This window comes from Mauremys reevesii, linkage group 12 (genome assembly GCF_016161935.1).
Source record: "Mauremys reevesii isolate NIE-2019 linkage group 12, ASM1616193v1, whole genome shotgun sequence".
Classification (NCBI taxonomy): Eukaryota; Metazoa; Chordata; order Testudines; family Geoemydidae; genus Mauremys; species Mauremys reevesii.
In genome coordinates, this window is record NC_052634.1 from 1,231,925 (window position 1) to 1,258,312 (window position 26,388).

Below are 26,388 nucleotides of genomic sequence, written 5' to 3' on the forward strand. Positions count from 1 at the left end.
CAGATGAGACAACGATGGGGGAGTGGTAAATAATGAAGAGAACACATCACTGATGCATAGTAATGGGGATCTCTTGGTAAGCTGGTCACAAACAATATTTCCTCTGTATTTGGCACTGGTGTGACACTGCTGGAGTACTGTGTCCAGTTCTGGTGTCAACAATTCAAGAAGGATGTTGATAAATTGGAGAGGGGTCAGAGACAAACCACGGGAATGATTAAAAGATTAGAAAACCTGCCTTATATTAATGGAGTCAAAGAGCTCAGTTTATTCATTTTAACAAAGAGAAGATTAAGGGGTGACTTGCTCACAGACTGGAAGTACCTACACAGGGAGCAAATATTTATAATGGGCTGCTCAGTCTAGGAGACGAAGTTATAACAAGATCCAGCATGTGGAAGTTGAAGCCAGACAAATTCAGACTGGAAATAAGATGTACATTTTGAATAGTGAGGGTAATTAACTATTAGAGCAACTTACCAAGGATCGTGGTGGATTCTCCATCACTGGCCATTTTAAAGTCGAGACTGGATGTTTTTCTGAAATATATTCTAGTTCAAACAGTCATTATTTGGGGGGAGGTTCTCTGGCCTGTTACACAGGAGGTCAGAGTAGATGATCACAGTGATCCTATTTAGCCTATGAATCTATGGATATTCCTGCAAAGGGCTTTCTTGGGAATCACTGCTGAACACACAAGTGGGCAACGATAACATTAAAGCAAACACGTTTGGTGGGAAATGGCTACAGTAATCCTAAAGCCAAAGGACCAAGTTAATCATGTGCATGTGTAGATACCACCAAAACATTGTATGAGCTAGCTAGTGTGCATCTGCACCATTCCCAGGTGCTGGATACAGTAGCAACTGCTGCTGCTTGTCATAAGTTATACCCCTGCTTCTAACAGCAGTTCTCCTTTAGCTCCCTTCTAGTCTGTGCTTTTGGAGCAGCAGGACCTGAACTCTATCCCTACTACAGATGAGAAAGTTGGAGTGGCTGGGCTGGGTATTAACCCTGAAGTCTGAGGTGGCTACAGTTTTTTTACAGTACTCTTGTGTAATTCAGCTCATCCTATACTTGAGAAAATGCCCATTGGGTGTGATTTGGACCTAAAGAAGTTAGCTGCAATATGGCTAATTTTCCTTCTTTGTTTTTAGTGGGAGAACCTTTTATATGCAGCTGAATACTGTATTCTGATCTGTGTTGGCAGCAACTTTGGCGACCGCGAAACAACCAACCCTGACGTCTTTAAGCTGACGTTCTTAGGGGAAAGAAGACAGAGGCTTCCACCCCTAGGCTTCCTGTTGCCAACATCTGAAAAGGCTCTTGATACTGGTTTCACATCTCTCTGCTGTTTAGAAAAGAGAGCTTTAATATTATATATATATATGTATATTTTTAACTGGGTGAAGTACCGTAATTTTTCCTACACTAGTGAGGAAATAACTGCAGTTGCATTTTAGTGTTAAGGAAAAGGACCATGGGGAGACATGGGATTCTGGTCAGTTTAATAATGGTCGGATTTATCATCAAAGGTAAGATATTCAATCCTGCATTATTAATAATTAATTACTATTTTATTACCATAATGCCCCAAATGTGTTCAGTGCTGTAAAGACAGTCCCTGCCATAAGGCGCTAAGAATCTGTAAGACTAAACACAGACAAATAAATGGAGGGGGAAAGTGTATAGCCAGATAGACAGACAGGCAGGCAAAACTGTGAGAGTTAGGGCTGGCACACATCTTGTTGGTTCCTTATTAAGAAATAAATTCTTATCTGTTTTATATAGATTTGGTTTTGAAGGTTGTTTTTTGGCTGGGAGATGGACTCAAGAAGACCTAATGGGTCTTTTCCATTTCTACTGTTTGTACTTTCCATGAACATTAAGCTCACTTACAAAGTTTAAGGCGGGGAAAGACCATGTGGTGATATAGTTCAGTTTGGCAAGTAACTAAAACGTGATTGCTTTAAATACTCTGTGAGACAAACTCAAATACTGTGACCAAGATTAATTGTTTGAAGCAGCCTTGTACCATACTGCGTTGGATCATTTTAGGCAAATAAGCCATACAATGTTTTAATCTGTGTTAATATTATATAGTTTGTAGAGCTCACTGGACAGTGCATACATATAGCAAAGGGAAGCAATCCTTTCCCCCAAGTGTTTTTTGCCTAATGCAGCCTCACTTCTCTTCAGACGTATTCAGTAGGTATGTGATGTGTTTTGTTGGTGTTAATGGAACTCTGGGCCACATTGTGCCCTAAATGACACACTATTCCAGTCAGAGGAATTGCACAGAGTGTGCGTTGGGTATGTTTTGCCCCTTTGTGTTATCCGTTCTTGTTCATGGCCCTAACGTGGGACATGATTGCTGAACGCATCCCAAAGGATGGTGAAATTTTAAGATTTAGCACCTCTGCTGAGTGCAGGTAAAGATTAAAGGTGATTTCAAATTAATTAGATTAATTAATATTTGTATCTTTGATTTGTGCAAAGTGTGTTTATATGTTTGAGTTTGAAGAGACATCTGCATTTTATTTCATCTGACTTATAGAATACATATGTTTGACCAGCTCTAAGTGCACATACAAAGATTAAAAACAAATAGTTCCTTATTACCATATAAATAGATTTCCCCTACTCCAAAAAACCTTGGCATGCTCCTTCCAGTAAACCCAGCCCTGGAAAAAAGTTTGAGTGGATTGCTGAGCCGTTAGCTGCAATGATGGAGTTGGTCTCCATTGCACCGATTGGGTAGTGAGTTCTAGAATCATGAAAGCCTACATTTTAAAACACGGCCAATGCATTTGGGTGACTCAATTTTTGGGTGCCCAGTTTCAGCCAACCTAAGCCTGATTTAGTATCCACAGCTCCCATTAATTTCAGTTGGAAGTGTGGGTACTCAGCACTGCTACAAATCAGGCCCCAGGGAGCTCAAATCAGACACTGAAAATTTGTGGCTACTTTTGAAAATGTTGGCCTTTATAACTAAACGGAATCAGGAACATAGGACTTTCCAGGCCTGGTCTGAGCAGGGGCCCAGATCGCCCTGTATCCTCTCTCTCAGACTGGCCGGTTTCTTCCTGTGTCCTGTCGTTATTCCTTGAAGCAGGAGGGTTTGTGGCACTTCTAAATTACATTTTTTCTTTTTCCCCTCAGGTGTGGTCACACAAGACTCTAAAGCTGAAGGTAAAAAAACCCTACAGAACTCATTTTGGTCAGGGTTGGATGGAGGAGACGTTTTGCTCTTGAAGGTCACAGAGGGTGGCTGTTTCACAGATAACCGTGGCAGCCAGGACTCTGCATCCCGTGTTTGTATTAGAGGTCACTGGGGAGGGAGGGGGACTTGGAGGGAGCACAGGTGGTCACTGTTTATGCCCCGCTTGCTCTGGGGAGAAACACAAGGCTTCAGTCTCTGGGACGGTCACTATTGTACCTTCCACCTGTGCAGCACGCTCACTTCCATAGTAATCGTTTTGAATAGAGGGGGATGGATTCATGTCCCAGGGAAAGAAAGCTCATTACAAGAGACACGTACAGTGAGGTCAGCCCATTACGGTGACTTACTGGCCTGTGTAGTGCCTGTTACAAGCCCAGCCTGCCTTGCAGTAGGACTGACTGCACCTCGATTCACATTAGGCCCTATCCTGCCCCCAGTGATGTTGATGGCATCACTTTTGTTGGCTTCGCTGGAAGCAGGATTGGGCCCATGACTCTCAGAACTGCCTCCCTGAGGGTGGGTGTGGGGTAATACTAGGCAGCAGCTTAGAGCAGGAAAAGCAAATAATGGAAAAGAGCCAGTTCCTCACTCACGGGATAGGAGGCCTCGGAATCCAGTCCAGTGTGTGAATTGTCACCATGAGGCTGATGGACAAATCGCTCTCAGTTCTCCAGTGGGGAAACCAAGAACTGACAATTGGCCAAACTGGTCCAACGACAAATGTAAAGGTCTCGCTTCTGATCCCTGATCGCCCCAGTGCGGATCAGTAATAGCACCACTGAAGTCAGCAAAGTTCCTCCAGGGCAAAACTGATGCAGGTGAAGTCAGAACCAGGCCCAACATTGTGGTAATCAGTGCAATTAACAGGAAAAGCACTGGACTGCAGAATGAAGCTGTTTGGGCCACTTCTGCCCCTGTTGCCACGTGAAAGACTCATGAAGAGGCAAAACAGACCATTAAGGCTCCGACCCTGCGATGAGCCCACTACGTTCACACAGGACCTCATTGACTTCAAACACTGTAAACTCAAAATCAGAGAGAGAAAGTATCTTTTCTCTTCTCCAGCTGCAGTCACTGAGGTGAATAAAGCTCCATAGAGAAGTGAGATTCTTGAGTTGAAGCTGTCCCTTTAACTGCATGTCTAGTTTGCGCTTACCTTTTGATATTGCTTTATTAGTAGCAATTATTTGTTAATTTATTGTTATTATTCAATATTAGCTTTAATTGTTCATGTAGTTCCTCAAAGCCTCTTTCTGAGCTCTTTTAAACATGAAATTATCATTATTTTCTTTAAGCATGGATTTCTGGGCACAGACAAGGGAACAGAGTCCCCACCCCAGGCAGTTTAATATCCATTCAGCTATTGATTAATAATTATTTTAGCATAAAATGTATTTCTCTCATAATAATTTAGAATATAATTGCAACCTTAATATAAGCGGTTAATGATACATATATAAATATAGGGACAGACCTCAAGCCAGCCTATCTTTGTGCAGTCAAGATTTTGCACCTCCAAATAATTATGGCTGCGTTTTTGAACTGGTGACAATTGAGTGTGCAACTAGCGGACACGGAACTATCTGATTTACAAACCCAAACAGGTACAGGAATTAGACACCTAGACTGGAGCTGACTGAAAAACGGGATGTGTGTGAGTTGAGGGGGGGTGTAATCCAAATTCTCAGCTGTGTCTGTGTTGCCGAGGCTTTGCAGTATGAGCTGCGCTGCTCTCATTGTCAGTGCTCAAACAACAACAATCTTTATTTTGTGTTCTGAAGGCTGGGGAGTGACCCCCCTGGTCTCAACCCTGCCCCCATGGGAAACTCATTTTGTGAATTTTACACAGTTTTCATTGTAATCAGCTTTCAGTTAAATTTGCTCACCAGTTACAGAGCTGACCACAGAACTATCTTTCGCTAACTGGTTTGGCTGATCTCCCCACCATTTTTACTTTAAAAACTTGTTACAAAATTCCAGCCGCCATCACTAATTATTAATAGCCTGAATCTGCAAACCCTTTCACTTACCATTCAGCCTGTGCATAGTGTGCAGGATCAGGGCCTCACATCCACAGCCAGAATTTACTGCAGGTTAAAGGATTCTGGGCCCAATTATTCTCTGCATGACTGAAAATCTCCCTGATAAAATGTCAGTTGCAGTATTATATTAATATAATATATAATTATATTAGATGCTGCTAATTAAGGACCTGATCTTACAAACACTTCTTATGGATGTACAGCTTATTCCGACCATCACTAGCTCCATAGGGGCGAATAGGACTGCTCCCAGGAGTTGAGTTGGCAGAATCAGGCCCAGAGTTATTTATTGCTAATAATTGACAATATAACAACATTATTAATTGTTAATATAATCAACGGTTATAGATATCTGTATCTATCTAACTATAAACTGAATTGTATTCCTGAATATTATACCTATCACTGTATTATCACGGATATTTTCTCAGTGAGAACACCTTTATTCAGGGGTTTCTATCTCTGTCTCACTGGGAAATGGCTCCTTTCTAAGTGCCTGTGTAAGAAACCTGAGTTCTGAACCTAGGTTACTGATGACAACTCAACCTCTGGGCTTCTTTGTATCTGTCACCTCCCAGCCTTCATTTTTGTTTTACTGCAGATTTGAAAGTGGAAATACGTGGCCATGACGTAGTCCTGAAGTGCAACTCAACTGATGTAAAGTGGCGGAAAGATGGAGCTTCTATAAACGAAGACAGCACAGAGTTGAATCTGGGTGCAGAAACGGGCGACCCGAGAGGAGTTTATGAGTGCACTGTTGGATATTCTGTACAGGTGTATTTCCGAAGTATGTTCACCAGTCTGTTTGCCTCTGGTCTATAAAACTAGAGCTGGCTCGAATTTTTAATTCTAAAAAATTTTTTTTATGAAAAAATGGCCCTGTTCTGGAAATTAAAGTTTTTTAAATGTTCTGTGAAACACACCTGCCATTTCTCCACTGGCTCTCTGTAAAGCTGCAGCAGTGGCAGATGTGTGTGTTTCTTTGTCCCCAAATTTTCCCCACAGGCTGCGTGTCTTGTAAGGAACCATCCTGCATTGGCCCAGTAGGGGAGGGAGGAGGCTGGATGATCTGCTTGGGCTCTTCCACCTCTGAACTCTAACTTTCAGTGCTCAGCCAGAAGTCTCAGCACGCTCAGACTGGGACTGGCAGTGGCACGGGGGCCCCGGTGTTCAAAACTGGCCCCCGGGCAGCAGGCACCAAGATGTGCACTTGTGCCTGTTTGCATGGGTGGTTCCTGGATCGACATGCACACATGCATGATTGCTGAGCTGACTCACTCCACACCCATTTTGCAGCTCATTCTGGGCTGGCCCTGTGGCTCAGGAGGAGCTAGTGCTCTGCCCTGACACACCAGGGACCCTGCTCCCTGCCCTATCCCAACTTTGCACTCCGCCACCGGTTGCTCTGAGCAGGCACCCTGGGCTGGGTGCGCCAAGCCCTGCCTTGGTTGGGGAATGGGAGTTGCTGAGCAGTGACCGTTCTGTTTGGTCAGCGTTGCATTGGTAGGCTCCCTCACGGGTCCTGTCCAGTTGCCTTTGGCTGAGTGGGGCCTTGGAGGTGGGAGAGCGGAGGTGTGGGTGTGTGTGTGTGTTAGGGGGGTTATATTTCTAACTGGGCGGCAAAGGGGCTTTGTAGTGGGAACAAAGAAATCCTCCGGGGCTCTCCTGCTGGCTTGCTGCCTGTGCCACTGAGCTGGATGTGTAGGAGGTGGGTGGGTGTGGAGGGTTGTGCCCCATTCTCAGTTCTCTGTGTTGTGTCTGTGGCTTTGCAGTGTGCCAGAATTGCATCGAGCTGGATGCAGCCACCATCTCGGGGATCGTGGTAGCTGATGTCATCGCCACGGTCTTCCTGGCAATCGCCGTGTACTGCATCACCAGCCAAGAGAGTGGCCGTCACTTACGAGGTGAGACGGAGGAGGCCCCTCTGTGCAGCTCAGGGGAGGAGTTTCTCTGCTGCCCAGTGCAGGGACAGGGAGTGTCTGGTCATCTCCACTAACACCAGGATGAAGGATGGCTGGTCGGCCAGGACTCGCTGTGCAGTATCCCTGGGGTCTTTCCATCACACTCACCCACATGATGCTGGGTTGGTGCCTGGAGCCCCTACGTGACACCTACATGCATGACTCAAGGAATGCATGTCAGCCCAGAGGGAGGGAGTGTGAGGGTGTGTCTGCATGTTGCTATGGGAGACTGTCATCTGTGAGTGTGGGTATCTGCCTGAGCAAGGGGACAGCAGCAGGAGACACTATTTTGTAGAACACCCACCTCTGGGCTGATTCTCTATAACTTCCTCACAAATTCGCATAACTTTACAAACTGCGTAGTCAGCATGAGGGAACAGAGCCATACCTGGAGTGAAGGGCAGCAGCCAGCACAGATTGCAGTTGGGGAGAGGTGAAATTTTGGGCAGAGACATCAGGGTAAACCTCAAGGGAATGCCTCCATTTGGCTTTTGTGCAAATAGTTTCCCACCTTTGCTGCTGCTAGCTTAGTTCTCCAGTAGTCGGGACAGTGGGAGCCCTAGTGTAGACAGGGCTCCTGAAGCTCTCAGCATTTTAAGCACCATGTTATTGACCCAGTGACACCAGTAGATGTTGGTTCCTTCTTGACAACAGCGCCCCCACTGGCGGGGCTGAACCAGTGGCAGCAATAAGTGAAATTTTAGCAGAACAGGCCTAGTGTAAACGAAGCTCTATGCTTAGCAAAAGCAACGTGTGTTCCCAGCTGTCCATAGAGAGCAGAGAGGGGCCCTGGGCCCGCTGCCCTGCACCTGGTGTCGCTGTTACCACCCGTGCACAGGAAGTGTGGAGTGGGTGTGAAATGCTAGGACCTTGTGCTGTGCAGGTGTAAGTGGTGGTACAAGCTGCAGAGTGGGGGAGAGAAAATCACCACTTGGGGTCATTTGAAAATGCTGCCCTCCCGCCGAGCTTCCACTGACCTTTGCTTGATTTATCTTAGCTTCTGACCGACAGAACCTGATCGCCAATGAGCAGCTCTACCAGGTGAGTGACGAGTGGTCGCTGGGTCAGCCTTTCCCATCACTCAGTGCTCGGAAATCCGGACTGGTGCATGGAGGGATCGCTCAGGACCTGGAGAGGCCCCGGGCGTGGCTAGTGATTTAGATCTGTACAGAGCAGGTGTAAAACGCTGCCCCCAGGGTGACTGGAAGTGTGGGGGGCCTGACTTGCTCTTGCTGCACCTCCACTTTGCCTGGTGTAATGATCATCCTGGAGCAGCTGGCCCCAGTGCACACGCTGCAGCTGGGACGCCCTGTGGCCGTGCCCCTTCCCACCTCCTGCCCTGCAGCTGGAACAGGGCGCCAGCGGCGTTGGAACAGCTCATACAGTGGGGGTGCTGAGAGCCATTGAACCAGACTGCAAACCCTGTGTGTGAGGGAAACCCCGCCAAGCCGGGGGTGCTGCTGCACCCCTAGTTCCAGCACCCCACAGAGTGCTGGCTGCGTGGGGATTTCCCCGATACCCGGGGAGTGCCTCGCTGGCTGCTTACGCACAGTGCCAACCTCCTGAGGGTTGAGCCCCAGGCGCTCCTCCCTCACTCTCTCACTTTCAGGCGGAGATTAAATACCTGCCTTCTCACGGAAATAGGCTGATCTGTGCAGGGCGCCTGCGGCAGTGAATGCAGGAGGGCAGGAAGGGCTACAGCAGCAGTACGCACCCAAGTACCTGTCTAGGAGCATCACAGACACACCCAGGCACAGGCTCCCCCCAGACATATGTAGGGCACTGAGCCCCAGGGGTGCACAGGCTGATTAATTTGCCATGTATCAGGTTGGTTACCTGCTCCTGCCCTTCAGGGCTTAAAACAGCCCAGGAGGGGGCTGGGGCTGGGGCAAGACGCCTGGGCTGATTGGGGGAAAGTAGGCTTAGCTGGGGCCATGCCCCAATCAGGCCCAGCTGGCCCCTATAAAAAGCTGTGAGCCAGTGACCCAGGCAGTTTCACTCTGTCTGTAGAGGGAGAAGGGCCTGTCTGCAGGAAGCTGGACACAGGGTACCTGAGGGGAGCAGGGCTGGGGAAAGGCAGAGGAGTTGGGGAGCTCTAGCCTGGAAAGTCCCAGGCTGTGGCCTAGCATTGGGCTAACAGATACTGGGGGTTGCAGAGGGCAGCCCAGGGGTAGGCCAAGGCAGCAGGTCCAAACCTTCCTTGCCAGTGAGGAAAGGCTGATACTGCAGCCTGCCCCAGGCCGTGGGGCTAGACAATGACTGGCAGTAGCCTGATACTGAGGCGTGGTGGGGATAGTGGGTGGGGGTTTCCTAGGGAGGGGAGACCCTGAGAGAAAGGGGTTACTTCTGGGGGCAGCACCCCAGATAAAGGGGCACTGGGGTCCTGGGAGGGACACGGGGGGCCAAGAGGCAGCGGAGGGTACTCCGCAGGCTGGAGAGCTAATTCCTGGAACAGGCGCCGCAGGGGTGAGTCCGCATGCTTACATGCCTGTATAATTTTATTTTGCTTCCCCCCCACCGCCCCAAACCCAAAACTGGTGCCCGCTACTCTGCCCCAGCACTGCAGGAGAGAGCAGGGAAAGGCCAGCAACAGTAAGATGAGCTAGCATATGGAGAGGTGAGCCGACCAGGTAATGGTGTGAAACGAGCACTGGCTGGCTGCCTCCTCCCCGCTGGTTCTGAGATCAGTAACTCTGCTCATCAGAAGGTCCTGCTCGCTGGGAACTCAGTGGCTGGGTTGTGATATGTGGGTGCAGGCAACATCTCCTCTGTTTTGAGGCTGCCTGTTTCATACTGAAGCTTTGAATGCAGAGGATATGGGAGGTGCTGTCTGTACCCATTTATCCTATCAGAACCCAGGCTCCCAGCTCCTGAGGTCAAGTACCACAGTGGTGGGTGCAGTGTATGATCCTCAATAGCAGAGAAACACTTTAAAAAGCAGCCTTACCTTCTCCCTTCCTCCTAGCCCCTTGGTGAGCGGGACAATGAGCAGTACAGCCGCCTAGGAGTTACCAGGACCCGCAAATGACAACAGAGAGCACCTGGAACCCTTGGCCCTTTATCCTGTCGCTTTCCACATGGGAACCAACAATACTGGGGAATCCTGCCACCTTTGAAGCAGCCCACAAAGCCTTCACGCTGCAGCTTGGTGCCAGAAACCATGGTGATGGGCATCTCACTAATGTGTCTAAGAAGTGGATGATCTCTGCTCGCAGGTGATCCTGGGCCCTGCTTGTCTGAAATCCCTCTGGCTCCCTGCAGTGCCAAGGGTGCTCGTAGTGCTCTCTGCTCTTTGTGATGCTTTTGCTTTGGCAATAAAGAGGCTTTGCCCAGGCTGGTGAGAGGAGCAGAATCCTACCTAGCTGTCCTGATTCCAGGGTCGCCATTGCAGGCAGGCCTGCAGCTGATGGAGGGTCCTGTCTGACATGACCCCATGTGATCAGTAATGGGCCCTTCCTGAGTGCAACAAGCCGAACTGGTGGGGGGCTTCTGCCTGGCCCTGAGCCCACCCTGCTGGGTGTGGAGACTAGCTGCGCCGTGCTAGCGGTTGGTTGTTTTTAACATTGCGTGGGAGGAAAACACTGAGGCCGGGGAGGGCAGAGACACCCATATAAACTGCCTGCGAGTGCCTGTGGCAGGAAGGGTGGCATTGTGGCTCATCAAAGGCTGGAAGCCAGAGCCCAGGTTCCCATTCCTAGCGCTGGGAGAACATGGGCAAGTCATTTGCCTTTTGTTTCTGTGCGTTGGGGGCTGATGATATTGATCCACCTTGCGGGGGTTTAATCTTCATAAATCCTTGGGTGGGGGGGAGAGAGAGAGAAATGCTCTGAGAGGGGAGAATATCATCACCCCCCCTTCCCCCGGCACCCACCACACAGCAGCAGCTTGTTCCACGCTGCTCCCCTAATGATACACCTAGGCCTGCTCATGCCCTGGCACAGCTCTTGTGAGTGTTAGTAACACCTGGGCCTCCTGCAGCATCTTCCATCAGAGGGCTGCAACGTCCAGGACAGCCCCTCCACCCCCTGTGATCTGACTGGGCCTGGGGGAGTTGTTTGTACCAAAATAGATTTGGTTTTACATGTGCAAGTTTCTGCTTCCGCCTGAAGCCGCCAAGGCCCCGACGGCCAGTCCCTTCCCCCAGCACACACCCAGGCTGCGAGCCGGCCTGATCGCTTGGTGGCAAACCATCAGCACTAAACCTGGAGATGCTTTGAGCTGGGCGTGCTGCTGCTGGAGGTGGCTGACGCAAGCTCTCCCCAAGATCAGATACGGCTCTGCTGTGACCGAGGAGGAAATGGAAACAGCAAGAGCTCGGAGCAAAACAAGCTGCATAGGAGCTGATCGTGCATGAGGGGGGCAGGGCAGAGCACTCGCCATCAGCACGCAGGGATGATGGCGCAAAGCGAGCCAAGTCCGCTCAGCCCCCCTCCACCTTAGGGGGCTCTGGGGACGCTGCTGGTCAGCCTGCTCCTCCCATTGCCCACAGAGGGTAACCCCTAGCCAGGCCCTTTTGTTTCTGTCACCAGAGGGGCGCTGCCAAAGGGACAGGCCGCAAAGCAGACTCAAGCTCTTGGGGTGTGGGGCTGCCCCCCTCCAGCCCTGCCTCTCAGGGGATGATTACGAGTGGCGGCCCAGTTGTCAGTCTGGGATGGGGGGGTTCTTCTGAGGTGGGGCTGAGTTCTGCCCTCTGTGACCCTAAATAATAGTGCAGTGCTTCAGGTGGGCAAGGGCTGTCAGCCCCATTCTACTGATAGGGAAACTGAGGGGTAGAGGGCTGACGCCAAGGCCACTGGGGTGTCAGAGCAGAAGCCAGGTTTGCCTCCCCTGCATCAGTCACAGGGAAACCCCTGCCCAGGGCCCCGTCTGCTTGAGCAGAGGCCTGTTTCCTGCATTCTGGCCCGACTCTTTGTGGGCTGTGGTGAAGGGGCGGAATGGGCTGGGGTTTGTCTGGGCAGCGAGCGGAGGTGACTGATGGGCTGGTCAGTGCAGCATGAACCCACCGCGGTGCTTCCTCAGAGCAGGAGACGAGCAGCGCTGGCCTGAGTCCAGAGTCAGTGTCCTGTGTGCACATCGTTAGATCCACCCCCTGGCTGGTTTGTATCCTCCCCCGGCACCGTCTGGGGGCCCAGCTGGGGCAGTTAGGTTCCTGAGCAGCGTGCCCCCTTCAGAGCTCTCCTGCCGGGTTAGAGCCAGTCGGAGTCTTGGGGATTTCTCTAGGATCCCAGGAGCAGGTGCAGCAGGGATGCCTGCCTGCCTGCCTGGAGCAGTTGTTTAACCTCCCAGTTGCCTGTTCTTGGGGAAGGTTCATTGCTCTTGTGACACGATTACTGACTTCTGGCCAAAGGGTCGAGAGCCTGAGGCTAGAGAACAAAAGGTACCGAGTGATGGAGCAGAAAGCAGCTGAGTCCCAGCACCTGCACTCCCGCGACGTCTGTACGTGTTGGCCTTTGGAAAGCAGCCTGGAACACACAGGCCTCATGTTAGCAGGGCCTCTTTAACCATCAGCGCAGACAGTTCCTGTCCCACTTGCCACACATGCAGCGGGGAAAGGACATGAGCAGGGGAGGGAATTGTGCTGCCTGGTCAGGGAAATGCTAAGGGTTCATAAGTGCCTTTCTCCTCCTTCCCAAAAGCACCCAATGGCGTATGAAGCAGGGATAGGCAGATTCCTTGGCCCTCCTAGGGAGGCCTGTGTCTCAGGATCTGATGGGAGGGCTCCTTAATGTCCCAGGGGTTAGTTTTCTGCATGCCCGTAGAACGCAGCGTCTGGACTGACAGACATGCCTCCGCCATGCGATGCATTGGATGTAACCTGTGAAGCCTTTTCCATCTCTCCTATTGGCTACAGTTACTGGAACACTGCTGCTCAGCAACAGCTCTGACTGCCCCAGTTCCCTGGGGTCCTCTCCATCCAAAGGCCCCGCCCTTGAATAGAACCATCCGTTATTGCAGGTCTCAAGGTCTGGGCAGAATGGGTGGCAAGTAACAGATGGGAGCAGCAAGCAGTTAAAAACCTCAGAAACCAGGTCACCCTCTCTGTGCGGGTCGCAGGCACCTGTGAGTCGTGGTCTCCTCCTGGCTTTCTAAGAATTTGGGTGACACATTTTAGTGAGCACCAGAGAGCTGCTAGCTGTATTAACATGGAGGAAATGCCCCTATGTTAATTTGGCTGTTCTAGGATCACATAGCGGCTCATGTAATTACCACACAGTGATAGGTGGGTAATTATATGGAGCCATTAGAGCTAGTGTAGGAGACAGACATGAGACCAAAATGCCAGGCGTGAAGTGCTATTATTGTGGGGTAAGTGGATGCGATTTACTAGTAAGTGGCAGGATTCAAATGTTATTGGTCCCTAAGTTGGGGGCCACATTCAGCTGCCCTGCTTGTGCCAGAGAGGGAGCAAAAATGGTCGAGGCAAAATCACAGCTCTTGAGACCATCCCATGCTTTGGGAAGAGACTTCGGTCACCCACTGCAGACCTGCTCTGTGTCTGTAACTCCGTCCAGGAGTGAGCCTGGTACTGCGGGGCATGGAGAAACCGGGCAGCTCTGAAAGGATCAGCTCCCTTATTGGCCTCTTTATGGCACTGTGGTTTTCTCTGTGCAATTCTGGCCTTAGGAGGCCAGACGACGTTTGTAGGCACACGTGCAGCCAAGTGAGGAGACAGGGCCGTGTAGGTTTGTAGATAGCTGTGTGGAGACACTGCAGTGAGCTGACAAGTGGGGAAGATGATGGTTACTCATGCTGGCAGCCCTGGGGAAGGCAGTTTGAGCACATGGGTACGGCTGGAAGCAGGACCTGACCCACTGTACATCCAGAGCAGCTGTTCCTGGCTGGGCTGTGCAATGAATCACAGCCCTGGTCTGAGCCCAGCCATGGCAATGCAGCTGCACCAGGGGGCTGAGGTCAATAACTTCGCTACTGCATTGACTTCAGTAGAGTGACACCCATTTAGACCAGCGGTGAACCTGGCCCTGGGGGTTTCATGGGGGCTGTGTGGGGGTGGTTCTGTTTGGCTCTTGCTTGCAAACTCTCTCCTCTTGACATGTAGGGCTTGCAAGGTAAACCCAGCTGTGCCTGCCTCTGTAACCACATCCTCCAGGCCAAGCACACTGAGCCGAGGCTCGAAACTGGCTGGGTGCTCACTCCTCGCTGTGCTGAGACCCCAGGGCTAAACCACAGCCCACCTCAGTTACTGCTGCTTCCTCTCCGGAGCGACGTCTCCCCTCTGAGCAATAGAAAACTGACTCTGCTCAGCCCTGGGCTAAGCCAGACGCTGGTGTCTGCTCCCAGCTGCCCATGTGGCTCTCGGGAAAAGGAAACAAGTCTGAATCCCACTCCCCACATTGACTGTCCTGCCACCTTCATGAAACTGGATCATTTTAACTCCACTGGCTTTTGAAGATGGCTTGTTAAATGGAGTGTAAGTGACCACAACCTTGTTATCTTGCCCCAGGCCTGACCTGCAGCCCCCCAGCTATTCCAGCCCAGCCCCCAGCTCTGCTGATGACATCTCTCCCCTAGCCTGGCCATTGCACTCCACTGTTTGCTGTCTGCCCCTCACCCCCTACCAGTGCACCTCAGCAGTGACCCCAGCAGCTTTTGCGGACGCGGGGTCTTTCCTGCGCAGAGTCCTCTGAGCAACGGTTGTGTGGAGAAAGAATGAATTGGAAACGCCCTCCAATGCGGATCCAGGGGCAGAGCCCTCCCACTTTATTGGCTGCATAATGCACTTTTAGAAATACTTGCATCATACACGTTCAAGCAGGCCTTTCTCAGTACAGACAAACTCACCATCTTGGTAACAGACCCCATGGAGCCCGGACGCAGCCCGAGAGCCAGAGATGGAACAGGAGAGAGAGTGGGACAGCAAGGAAGGGGGTTGGAGCGAGGTGAGCCAGAGGAGACTCATTCAGAGCAGGGGGGTTGTATAGCCCTTCTGGGAAAGTCCTCGCACCGTTACTAGAAAACGCTCCTATTTCTAGGTGCGGTTTTGGACCACGCTATGGAACTGAAGCAGGAATGGGGGTCCCTACTATAGAATTCCACAGGCTGAGTAACAACAAAAACCTATGGAAAGGGTCTCATTCTGTCTGCAGTTCTCTAGGGTTTGGGCTGATTTCTACACAGCCCTATGGGTTTTGCTGCTCTTAAATTCTATAGGACTTCTCCAGAGAAGTCCTGGAGGGTCAGGAGCCCTGAGCTCAGTTTCCCATCTGGGAAATGGTGCCAGTCCTCTCTCCCGCGTCTCGTCCCCCTGAGACAGTGACGTCTCTGGGGAGGGACTAGGTTCCTCAGCAGAACCCAGCCCAACGGGGCCTGGATCTTGACCAGGGCTCCCAAGTGCTACTGGAATTTAATAATAAGGGTTAGAGACTCGATCAGCCACGTAAGCGCCCTACGGGGGGGCTTACAGATGACGCTTTGTTACCATGTCTAGAGGAGGCCTGGGGGAGAAGGGGCACGTGCTGAAGACTCCACAGGCCCAGCCTTCTATTTAGGTACCTTTCTGAGAGAACCACCGGGTCCTCCAGCAAAACCAGGCGGCTCCAGATGTCCACCGCTGATATTTAAAGCCCCTCCTTCCAGGCCATCTTTATCCATCCCAGCGATGCAAGAAAGGACTCCAGCCCCTTTTCCTCTAGGCAGGTCTCCAGAAAGGGGTGTTGGGGCTGTGTGGGACCCCACAGCAAGGACAGGCGTGCTGAGCGTGGCTGGAAAGGGCAGCCAGAGCTGTGTTTTCAATGAACTGCTCGGTCAATGCTGAGACAGGACCAGGTGAGCACGACTGACACCGCACCGGGGCCTGGAGCTCGCAGCACCGGGACTTACACCCCGAACACTAGTGGTGGCCAGAAGAACACTGCAGAGCACAAGCTGGACAGGGATGGGGCTGACGGAGGAATATGGTGGATGTGCACTTGGCCACTTCTACCCTTTACTGCCCATAGTGACCATCGCATCTGCCTTTCGAGCCCCAGGGAACGTGGTGACAGAGTTGTTACTATCCTGGGCAGGGAAATGGGATCTAATGTAAAACCAGAGGAATAGGAGAGAGCCAGCCAAGCCTCAGTGCCCCGAGAGGGTCTGCCCTTTACTAGCGCTATTTAACGCATCTCGGGGAAGTGGATGGTCTCTGTCCATGGTACAGATGGGAAGGCTGAGGGGGAGGGACTCAGCCGTGGTCACAGAGGGACTCAGTGTCAGAGCTGGGGTCACAGCTCAGGTGTTGCTGGTGCTCAGGACACTGGACAATGTCTCTCCTTGCCCTGGGCAGGGAAGAGGCCAGCTGAGTGTCAGGGCGAGATCAATGGCTCAGGGTGCTGGAGAGAGAAATCAAAGCATGTGACTGAAATAAATAAAACTGAAGAGTGAAAGGGTTTCCCCAGGAGTTTGGAACGAGGGATCAGGAGAGCCCAGCCATCCCAGGAGGAGCCCGAAGAGGAGAAAGCTACAAGTATTTAATGGGGAAAACCTTTTCTTCTTGTTTCTTTAGTCAGTGTCTGTTCCCTGGGGTCAAATCAAAGGCAGGAAGGAGGTGTCCAAGGAGGGGCAGCGTCTCCCATTGCAGCTGCTGGGCTGGTCCACAGAATGCGCAGCTGCCCAGCATGGACTGCAGAGAATCTGTATCACGGGGGACAGAAGCTGGGGGACTCTCAGCTGCTCTCGTCCACCCTGCCATCCGCAGGGTGATTCAGAAGCCCCTGGACTGCAGCCCGGCGTACACATCCCGCTGACCCTTCCGGATGGGCTGTGGGAACAGGAGCAGATGTGAGCAACAGGCTCTTGCGTTAACCTAGCACAGTGACAGCACTTGGTACAACCGGGCTCTGTGCCAGGGCTGGGGCACCTCAGTGCCACCACCAGCTGTGACGTGGGCACAGGGAGCGTGCAGCTCTGGGTATGCACCCTGTACCCTGCATGCTGTGACGATCTTTCTGTTGATGACTCCTTGTCGTATGGATAAATAACTACCCTAGGAAGCCACATGGCCCTGCTCTCAGTCACTCCTTCCCCTCCACCCAGATGAAGCCTGGAGCTGAACCAAGCACCTGGTGGAAGGGGGCCAATGCTGTAATTTCTCAGCTCTCATCATCCACCAAGAAGGCTGTGACCCCAATCCCAATAGTTCTGGAAAGGCCAAGAGAAGAGAAGGAACCCGCCCCCCCATGGTTCCCGTTACCTCATAGTCTGGGTTTGGCACAGGCGGGGGGCGCACCATCTTCGGGCCTGGAAAGCAAAGCAGGGAGAACGTTCAGGTGGAATACTACCATTCTTAGTGCAGACACAGAGCTTCGCAGGCGGGACTCATCTCCGTGGACGTTTCAGGAACAAACAGGGCACAAAATGTCCTCCAATTTTGGGGACCCAAGTGAGACACCTCAGCCCTGAGCACCTGGCCTTTGTAGCACCCAGAACGCAGGACTGTCCTCTGAGGCACAGGCCTCCAGCCCCTGAACCAAATGATGCTCTGGCCGGGGTGCAAAATGCAGTGCTGTCAGCTCTTGGGAGTGTCGGTGATTTGTGGTGTCTGTCTTAGTGCCCCCACTGCGGGAATCAAGAGACTGCACTAGAATCTCAGCTTCCATTTTAAAATAAGGCAGTTTCCAGCCGTCCTGGTTGCAGAGAAAGGCCTAAAAATGTGACCCAACTGATGGGCTCAGAGAGCAGAGACAACCCCCCCCCCATTTCTCATTTAAATAAAATCTCGTGATTTTAAAGCCAACTCCCTGAGGTTAGGGGCTGACTCGTGGTGTGAATGCTTGAGGGCGGCTGTGCTGTGATACCGCCGGGGAGGCAGCAGTACAGCCCTTCCAGCCAGCCCCACCCTCCCTTTGCCCTCTCATGGCTGCTTCACCATAGCCTGGCAATGGGTTCCTGTGGCTGGGGCGCTTTCAGCACAAAATGGCAGCTGCACCTTCCCCACATGAAGGGTGGCACAGGGTGTGGTAAGCGGCAGGAGGAGCCTGAGGTGGGCTTGACCCCAGCGTTTCCCCCAGTTGCAGGCGCTCAGCCACTTATTCCCAGGAGAGATTCGAACCGGCTCTTACCTCTCGGATGAACTCCGGCGCTGCCACCCACTCGCCCCTTCCGGTTCTTACTGAAGTAATAGACCAGGATCAGCACCCCGAGGGTGATGAGGAGATCTGCGATGATGACCCCAGCCACTGTCAAGACATCCAGCTCCTCACAGTTCCTGCACACTGCGGTGGGAAGGGACAGGGGGCTCAGCGAGAGGGAGAAGGGCAAAGGGGGGGAAAGGGGGACAGCTGGAGGTGGGAGTCACAAGTCCCAGCCCAGAGACACTGCTGGGTAAATGCCCCACGTTTGGTCTGCCCAGACCTCACCCACTTGCTTTGCATGGATGGAGACGCACATACCATGAGGGGGACAAGAACAGTAAGCGGGGAAATGAAGGGGGAAGAGAGAGACCTTTCTGTTCCCCCCTTCACACGCCTCACTCTGCCAACACTGCTGGGATGGCTGGAGCGGTCAGTGACTGAAATGTCCCCTGGTTTTTCTGCATGGCCCTTGGCAGCAGGGTGCAAACATCCCTCGGTTGTAACAGCTCGTTCCATGCTCCCCACCCACTCCCAGCCTTTCTGTCTGTGCCAGAAAGAGCACAGGGATTCTCAGGCTCCCCGAGCAGCTCCCCAGACACCCGAGAGAGCGCATGGGCTGCCAAGGGCTTTGTCAGAATGGAGGAGAATTGATTCAGTTTCCCAGGGGGACTGGGGAAGCCGGGCTGTGCCCTCCAAGCCTCTAGACCTGGAGTCTCCTGCCAAGATCCTGAAGATTCGTGATTCTCTGAAGCTCATGAAAGGTCACTGGTCTCAGGGAGAGATAATAGTCTCACATTTATAAACCCTCTCCCATCCCAAAGCAGCTCCCAAGGTAGGTGTGTAAAGCACCTTTGAAATGCAGCCACCTCTGGGGTGGAGGACACAGCAACGGCAAAGCACGCCACACAACAGTGCAGAGAGGGCTAACTGAGCCACACATCCCATGGCAAACACACACTTTTTTGAACAGTGCCCCATGGAATCTCAGTGCTCATGGGGGCCTGGCCGGACCTCAGAGCAGCTGAGTGTCAAAGTCAGTCCCAGCAGTGCCCCTGAAAATCAGGCCTCTGCGTACGTTATGGCACGTGAATCTTCTGGGCAATAAGGTCACAGAGTTAATCGCTAGCCTCTGTAGCCTCCCATGACATCTCATGTTTCTGCATATTCCCATGGAAGGCGCACTCTCTCCCATTTACCTTTGGCCTTCAGGTAAAGTCTGGCGGAGTTTCCCCCAGACGTACACGTATAGAGCCCTTCAACCTTGGAACCGTCGTACTCCTCAATCACATAGTCTTGTTTGCCATCTTGATCCGGTTTCTTTACCTTTTCTTTCTCCCATTTTATGCCTGGGTCTGACTCAAAGGGGCAGGTGATAGTCACCTTGGTCTTGGAGATCACCACCTGGAATGCTGCAAAATGGAAAGAAAGAACAATGGAAACACAGGTATTCAGTAAAACCAGTGCTTAAAATGGGCACGGCAAGGGGGTCCCAGACACAGCAAAAATATAACTAACAGTGGAGCTGTGTCACAGAGGGCTCACTTTGAGCACTGCCTTGCCTCTCGGAGGGACTCTGGAAAGGGGGTTGTTCGGTTAAATGTAAAATCTCTAACCTAGGTATCAGTTCGGGGGGAGTTGTGGTGTATAACGCTCTCCGCATTCACAAGCAATAACGGTAAGTAGCTATAAATGGCTTCAGGAGCTAAGCATTGATCACCATTATTACGTAATCAATGAACTCACAAAGTTGAACTGGGAATTGTCTCTCTTGTGCATGAACACTTATTTTGTCTGGGATTGGGATAGATGCCCCAATCTTTTCTCAGACCACTTTAAGCATTGAATAAACCTTGCTGGAATCAGCTTCTGTACCAAATGACTGGAGGACAGCTAATGTGACAGCAATTTTTAAAAAGGGCTCCAGAGGTGTCCCCGGCAATTACAAGCTGGTAAGCCTGACTTCAGTACTGGGCAAACGGGTTGAAATTATAGTAAAGAACAAAACTGTCAGACACATAAATGAACATAACCAAACTGTACCATAGAGTCTCTATGGATAGTACTTCCATGCTCGAATAATAAGGATATAACAGTAGCGATATATTACTGACCACCTGACCAGGATGGTGATAGTGACTGTGAAATGCTTAGGGAGATTAGAGAAGCAATTAAAATAAAAAACTCAATAATAATAATGGATGATTTCAACTATCCCCATATTGACTGGGTACATACAATCTCAGAACGGGATGAAGAGATGAAGTTTCTTGACACCTTAAATGGCTGCTTCTTGGAGCAGCTAGTCCTGGAACCAAAAAGGGGAGAGGCAATTCTTGATTTAGTCCGAAGTGGACTAAGAGGTCAAAGAGGTGAATATAGCTGGACGACTTGGTGATAGTGACCACAATATAATTAAATTTAACATCCCTGTGGCTGGGAAAACACCAGAGCAGCCCAACACTGTGGCACTGAATTTCAGAAAGGTGAGCTACACAAAAATGAGGAGGTTAGTTAAACAGAAATTAAAAGGTACAGCACCAAAACTAAAATCCCTGCAAGCTGCATGGAAACTTTTTTAAAAGACACCATAATAGAGGCTCAACTTAAATGTATACCCCAAATTACAAAACATAGTAAGAGAACCAAAAAAGAGCCACCGTGGCTAAAAAACAAAGTAAAAGAAGCAGTGAGAGGCAAAAAGGCATCCTTCAAATAGTGGAAGTTAAATCCTAGTGAGGACAATAGAAAGGATCATAAACTCTGGCAAATGAAGTGTAAAAATATAATTAGGAAGGCTAAAAAATAATTTAAAGAACAGATAGCCAAAGACTCAAAAAGTAATAGCCATTTTTTTAAGTACATCTGGAGCAGGAAGCTGCTAAACAACCAGTGGGGCCACTGGATGATCAAGATGCTAAAGGAGCACTCAGGGATGATAAGGCAATTGCGGAGAAACTAAATTAATTATTTTCATCGGTCTTCACGGTTGAGGATGTGAGGGAGATTCCTAAACCTGAGCCATTCTTTTTAGGTGACAAATCTGAGGAACTTCAGTACTGGGCAAACTGGTTGAAACTATAGTAAAGAACAAAATTGTCAGACACATAGATGAACATAATTTGTTGGGCAATAATCAACATGGTTTTTGTAAAGGGAAATCATGCCTCACTAATCTACTAGAATTCTTTGAGGGAGTCAACAAGCATGTGGACAAGGGGATCTCTCAAAACTGGGTGACTGGGCAACAAAATGGCAGATGAAATTCAATGTTGATATATGCAAAGTAATGCACATTGAAAAACATAATCCCAACTATATGCATAAAATGATGAGGTCTAAATTAGCTGTTACCACTCAAGAAAGAGATCTAGGAGTCATTGTGGACAGTTCTCTGAAAAGATCCACTCAATGTGCAGAGGCAGTCAAAAAAACAAACAGAATGTTGGGAATCATTAAGAAAGGGATCGATAATAAGACAGAAAATATCATATTGTCTCTATACAAATCCATGGTACATCCACATCTTGAATACTGCATGCAGATGTGGTTGCCCCATCTCAAAAAAGATATTTTGGAATTGGAAAAAGGTTCAGAAAAGGGCAACAAAAATGAGTAGGAGTATGGAACAGCTTCTGTATGAAGAGAGATTAATAAGACTGGAACTTTTTAGTTTGGAAAAAAGATGACTAAGGTGGGATATGATAGAGGTCTATAAAATCATGACCGGTGTGGAGAAAGGAAATAAGGAAGTGTTATTTACTCCTTCTCATAACACAAGACTGAGGGGTCACCGAATGAAATAAAGAGGCAGCAAGTTTAAAACAAACAACAGGAAGTATTTTTTCACACAATGCACAGTCAACCTGTGGAACTCCTTGCCAGAGGATGTTTTGAAGACCAAGACAATAACATGGTTCAAAAAAAGAGCTAGATAAGATCATGGAGAATAGGTTCATCCATGGCTATTAGCCAGGATAGGCAGGGAGGGTGTCCCTAGCCTCTGTTTGCCAGAAGCTGGGAGTGGGCGACAGGGGTTGGATCACTTGATAATTGCTCTGTTCTGTTAATTCCCTTTGAGGCACCTGCCATTGGCCACTGTCAGAGGACAGGATACTGGGCTAGACGGCCCTTTGGTCTGACCCAATATGGCTGTTCTCATGTAAAGGAAACCACCTTTTCCAGCTCCCTGCTCACTGGCCAATCGGAATGCAGATTTCAGAAGCATGCACACTGGGTGGGATGGCTCTGATGAGTGAAAATGGACTGTGGGTGGGGCACAGGAAAAAGGGGGTGGGGAGAGATTGTTTGCCCATGGGGGATAGCTCAGTGGTTTGAGCATTGGCCTGCTAAACCCAGCATTGTGAGTTCAATCCTTGAGGGGGTAATTTGGGGATTTAGTTGGGAATGGGTCCTGCTTTGAGGAAGGGGTTAGACTAGATGACCTCCTGAGGTCTCTTCCAACCCTGATAGTCTATGACCGGAATTAGATGGAGAAAAATTAAAATTGGAAAGAGAGAGTGAGTGCGACTGATGCCCCAGGGGAAAAATGCAAACAGAAAGCAGGGAAATAATTCTACCCGTCAGAGTCACCTGTGATGCTGTTCTTAGACTGTGAGCTAGTCAGGACAGGGACTGTTGTCCTATGCATACGTGCTGAGCACAGCCCAAGAGGGTCCTGCTCCTAAATATGGCCTGGGTGCCGCCACTATTATATAATATGATACCTAGCTCATTCCTCATCGCTCTCAAAGTGCTTTACCCAGATCAGAATCAGTATCCCCATGTTACAGGTGGGGAAACCCAGTAACTGTTGTTAATACAGTAATAAGACTCCCTGACTGACTGCAAAGGGAGCCAGGTGGAACCGTGTGCAGGTAAAAAGTTTTCTGGATCTGTATTTTTAAACAGAAGAAGTAAAGACATTCTCTATGACCCAACACACAGAGAGGCCGCCACGCAGGTGGGGCTGGGTCAGCACCCACGGGAGTCAATGGAAAGACTCCCTTTGGCTTCAGTGGGTTCTGGGTTAGGCCCAGACGCACACTTGCACGCTCACACTCATACGGGCGCTCAGACAAATGGGCATACGCTCTCAGCGGTTAAAGATGCCCCAGTTTTTAGATTCCCTCTGAGCGATTAGAAATGGCAGGATCAATCTTAGCAGCAGCACTTCTGAAAGGTTTAGAATGGTTAAAAACATTGATGGTAAAATCAACTTACTGTTCTCCTGTGCCATGGTGTCAGCTGGAAAAGGAAAACAACAAAAGCTATCAGCAAATCTACCTCTCTCTGCTTGGTTCATCTGTTAAAAATATCCTTTCCCTTATTATTAACAATCTGCCTCTAGGGAGTAAACACAAAACACTAATCAATAATAATGCTGCTTTGAAAGCCAAGTGCCTGGGGGCCGTGCAGACATTGGAAAACACTCACCACAGCAGTCATGTTTTAAACCCATGTTATCAAACTTCCCAATCCTAGAAACAGAGACAAAGAGGGGATGGGGACGAAGGCAGGAAACGGTGTTGGAGGCTAAAATCCCTTCAAAACCTGAGGAGCTACTCTGAAGACTGGGCACTTGTTCTAATCCCCCTGCCCTTGCCTCCAGGTCTGTAATTCCTGCTGGCCTTTGTGGCCCCCCGGTCTTTGATTTTGTAACAAAAATGGAAACTATCTCTCTTTCCCCTAATGTCAGGTGGTTCCTACACTGTTCCCTTTGTACCCCAGATCACAGTGTCAGAACACCAGGGTGGCACCGTTTATTTTAGCTGGCCATACACCACTGATCAATCCCGTTTCTCCACGTGCCTCTCCAGTCTCTGCGGGTGCCCAATCCTGCTTGGATGGCACTAAAAATGGTTACTTGATCATTCATTTTTGCTGATTTTTCAAGTCAGTGTAAACAGCCCCAGTGAATTGATAGGGGATATTTCCAGTCCTATAACAGTCCCCAAGGTGATAGGCTGTTTTATCCCCACACAGAACTTTGTTTGACAGAGGGAATAATATAGGTGCAGTAACAGAAACTGACCATGGCCAAAGAGAACCCAAACTCTTTCAGTTCACATCAAAGCCAGCAACTGGCATTTGCCGCTCATGGGCAGAGTGGCTGCAGAGTTTATTTTAAAATTTCTTTTGCCCGCTTTTCTATGGACATATCGATCTAGGGATAACACTTACACATGCTTTGCCTTTCATCTGGCTGCCTTTGCACACACTAATCAGTTAACCCCGACAACATTCAGGGGATGGTATTATCCCTGCTTTACCCATTGTGAAGCTGAGATCTAGAGAGTGAAGCGACGGACCCAAAAGCACACGGTGATTTCAGGTAACAGCAAGCAGTCAGACGGGGGAGTCCAGATTCCAGAGTACTCTGCTGCCCTAAGCACTGCCCCTCCCGTACCCTTCACCAGCCTGTTCAGATCATTGGTGAGGGCTTTGGAGGTTACTGAATTTGCTGATAAATAACAAGGATCTTCTCAGCAACTGACTTCTCTTTTAAAAAAGAACATGGAATGAAGTGCCTCAATTCCCTCTCTCTCCACTGCTCTGATTCTGCAAGGTGTGATTTCTGCTCCGCTGCCCCTCATGTCACTGCTAGTGGGGGTACATTTCTCATCAGCAAACGGCAACTTCAGTTTTACTGTAAGTCTTTGTGGCTGTTTAAGAACACCTGGCTGCTGGTGCATCGCGATGTCCATCGGCACACGCCAATACCCTCCTTGCCTGAACCCTTGGGGGTCTCTAACCAGCTGTACTCACCCACGCAGAGCAGGAGCCCCAAAACAGGCAGGGCAACCTCTAGCTTCATCCTGGCGCTCCCCCAACTCGCTCTCTCTTCTGTCCTTCCCAATCAGATTGGCATCACCCAGTCTGGCTCTGCAAAAAGAAAGAACCCAGGCACTTTCAAGTTTCTGTTTACGAGAACGAGGCCTGGGATTGTTTCCCAGAATTGCATCTACCAGTCGGTTCAGTGGCGCACGGAGGAGACTCACTGTTTCCAGCATAACATGCAAGCGGCTCAGAGAGACAGCAAATGTCTATGATAAAACAACCCCCTGCCAGGAAGTGCGGAGGCTCAAGATGCCTACATTTCCGAGCGTCACTGTGAACACGAGGGGGCTGCTGGTGCTGCAAGCACCTCAGTGACTCTCAGACCAGCCCAGGGAGTGTCCTGGCGAGAGGAGCACACACAACCTGGCCCCAGCAGATTTGCTTTCAGAATCTCCCATTGTTTTTAAACAATATTTTCTGAGTTAAGTTCAAAATGTTACAGTTAATTTAGCAAAGTGACGGCAACAAACATAACCACTAGACAGGCTGCAAGAAACGCAACAGCCAGCAGCAGACAAAGACACCTTGTGCAACGAGCATGAAATAGCCTGTAAGCTCTTCAGGGCAGGGACTGCCTCTGCCAAAGCTAGGGGTTTGCACAGTGCCTAGCACTTTGATTCCCGCCCCTTGGCACTATTGTAAAACAAAACATCAACAACAATAGGGACAGTAATACAAAGAAACAGGTGTTCAAGTGCTGTGGTGACGAGTGGGGTACGAGAGAGAAACCTCAGTAAAGGGGAGCTGAGTAACATGCCTGGAACCAACAGACCCAGAACAAAATTAAATGGAGTAACTCACTAATTCTGTGGCTTTGGTGCTGGGTTTACTCTGCTCGAGGCCCCTCTGCCAGCCGTGATGGTGCTTTTGTGTAAGGGAAGCCACTCGGGACTGCACTGCACCCACCAGTTTTATTTCTCACCAGACACCAAGGAGCCGTGTGGTGGTTTTCAGTCACTGCAGGCCTGGTTTGGAACCATCTTTGTCTCACGGCCCATGTGTCAGCTTCTCACCCCGATATCTCTGGGCTCCTTCCACGCTGCCCCTGGGAGTAGAATGTTCTCCCTGTGTGCACTGGAGAGGCCACTACTACCCTCCACACAATTTGCTGCTAGGAATGACAAGCTGGAGGAATGACCTGAGAATACTTTATGCACCTGCTCGAAAATACACAGACATATTTGTTACCATAACCATATATATGCCTTCCCAAGGCCTGTCTATCGGCCGGTCTGTCTCTAGACAGCACGCTCTTT

General features: G+C 50.0%; 2 protein-coding genes across 3 annotated transcripts; one reads left to right on the forward strand and one right to left on the reverse strand.

The window, feature by feature from the left end:
* Positions 1-1,265: 1,265 nt before the first annotated feature.
* LOC120375578 (T-cell surface glycoprotein CD3 delta chain-like) lies at positions 1,266-10,583 on the forward strand. Its single transcript, XM_039496279.1, has 6 exons — positions 1,266-1,535; positions 3,163-3,192; positions 5,867-6,052; positions 7,038-7,169; positions 8,224-8,267; positions 10,192-10,583. Exons 1-6 carry the CDS (start codon positions 1,481-1,483, stop codon positions 10,252-10,254), a joined length of 510 nt encoding a protein of 169 aa, XP_039352213.1. The 5' UTR covers positions 1,266-1,480; the 3' UTR covers positions 10,255-10,583.
* Positions 10,584-14,922: 4,339 nt separating this feature from the next.
* CD3E (CD3e molecule) lies at positions 14,923-26,021 on the reverse strand. Of its 2 annotated transcripts, none has more exons than XM_039496882.1 (7): positions 25,934-26,021; positions 25,061-25,177; positions 23,516-23,539; positions 19,492-19,704; positions 18,284-18,436; positions 17,416-17,462; positions 14,923-16,983 (listed from the first exon to the last, which is right to left on the reverse strand). In XM_039496882.1, exons 2-7 carry the CDS (start codon positions 25,107-25,109, stop codon positions 16,927-16,929), a joined length of 543 nt encoding a protein of 180 aa, XP_039352816.1. In that variant the 5' UTR covers positions 25,110-25,177; positions 25,934-26,021; the 3' UTR covers positions 14,923-16,926. The 2 variants fall into 2 exon arrangements, with proteins under 2 accessions (XP_039352816.1, XP_039352815.1); XM_039496881.1 differs by lacking the exon at positions 25,934-26,021 and adding an exon at positions 25,294-25,415.
* Positions 26,022-26,388: the final 367 nt, after the last annotated feature.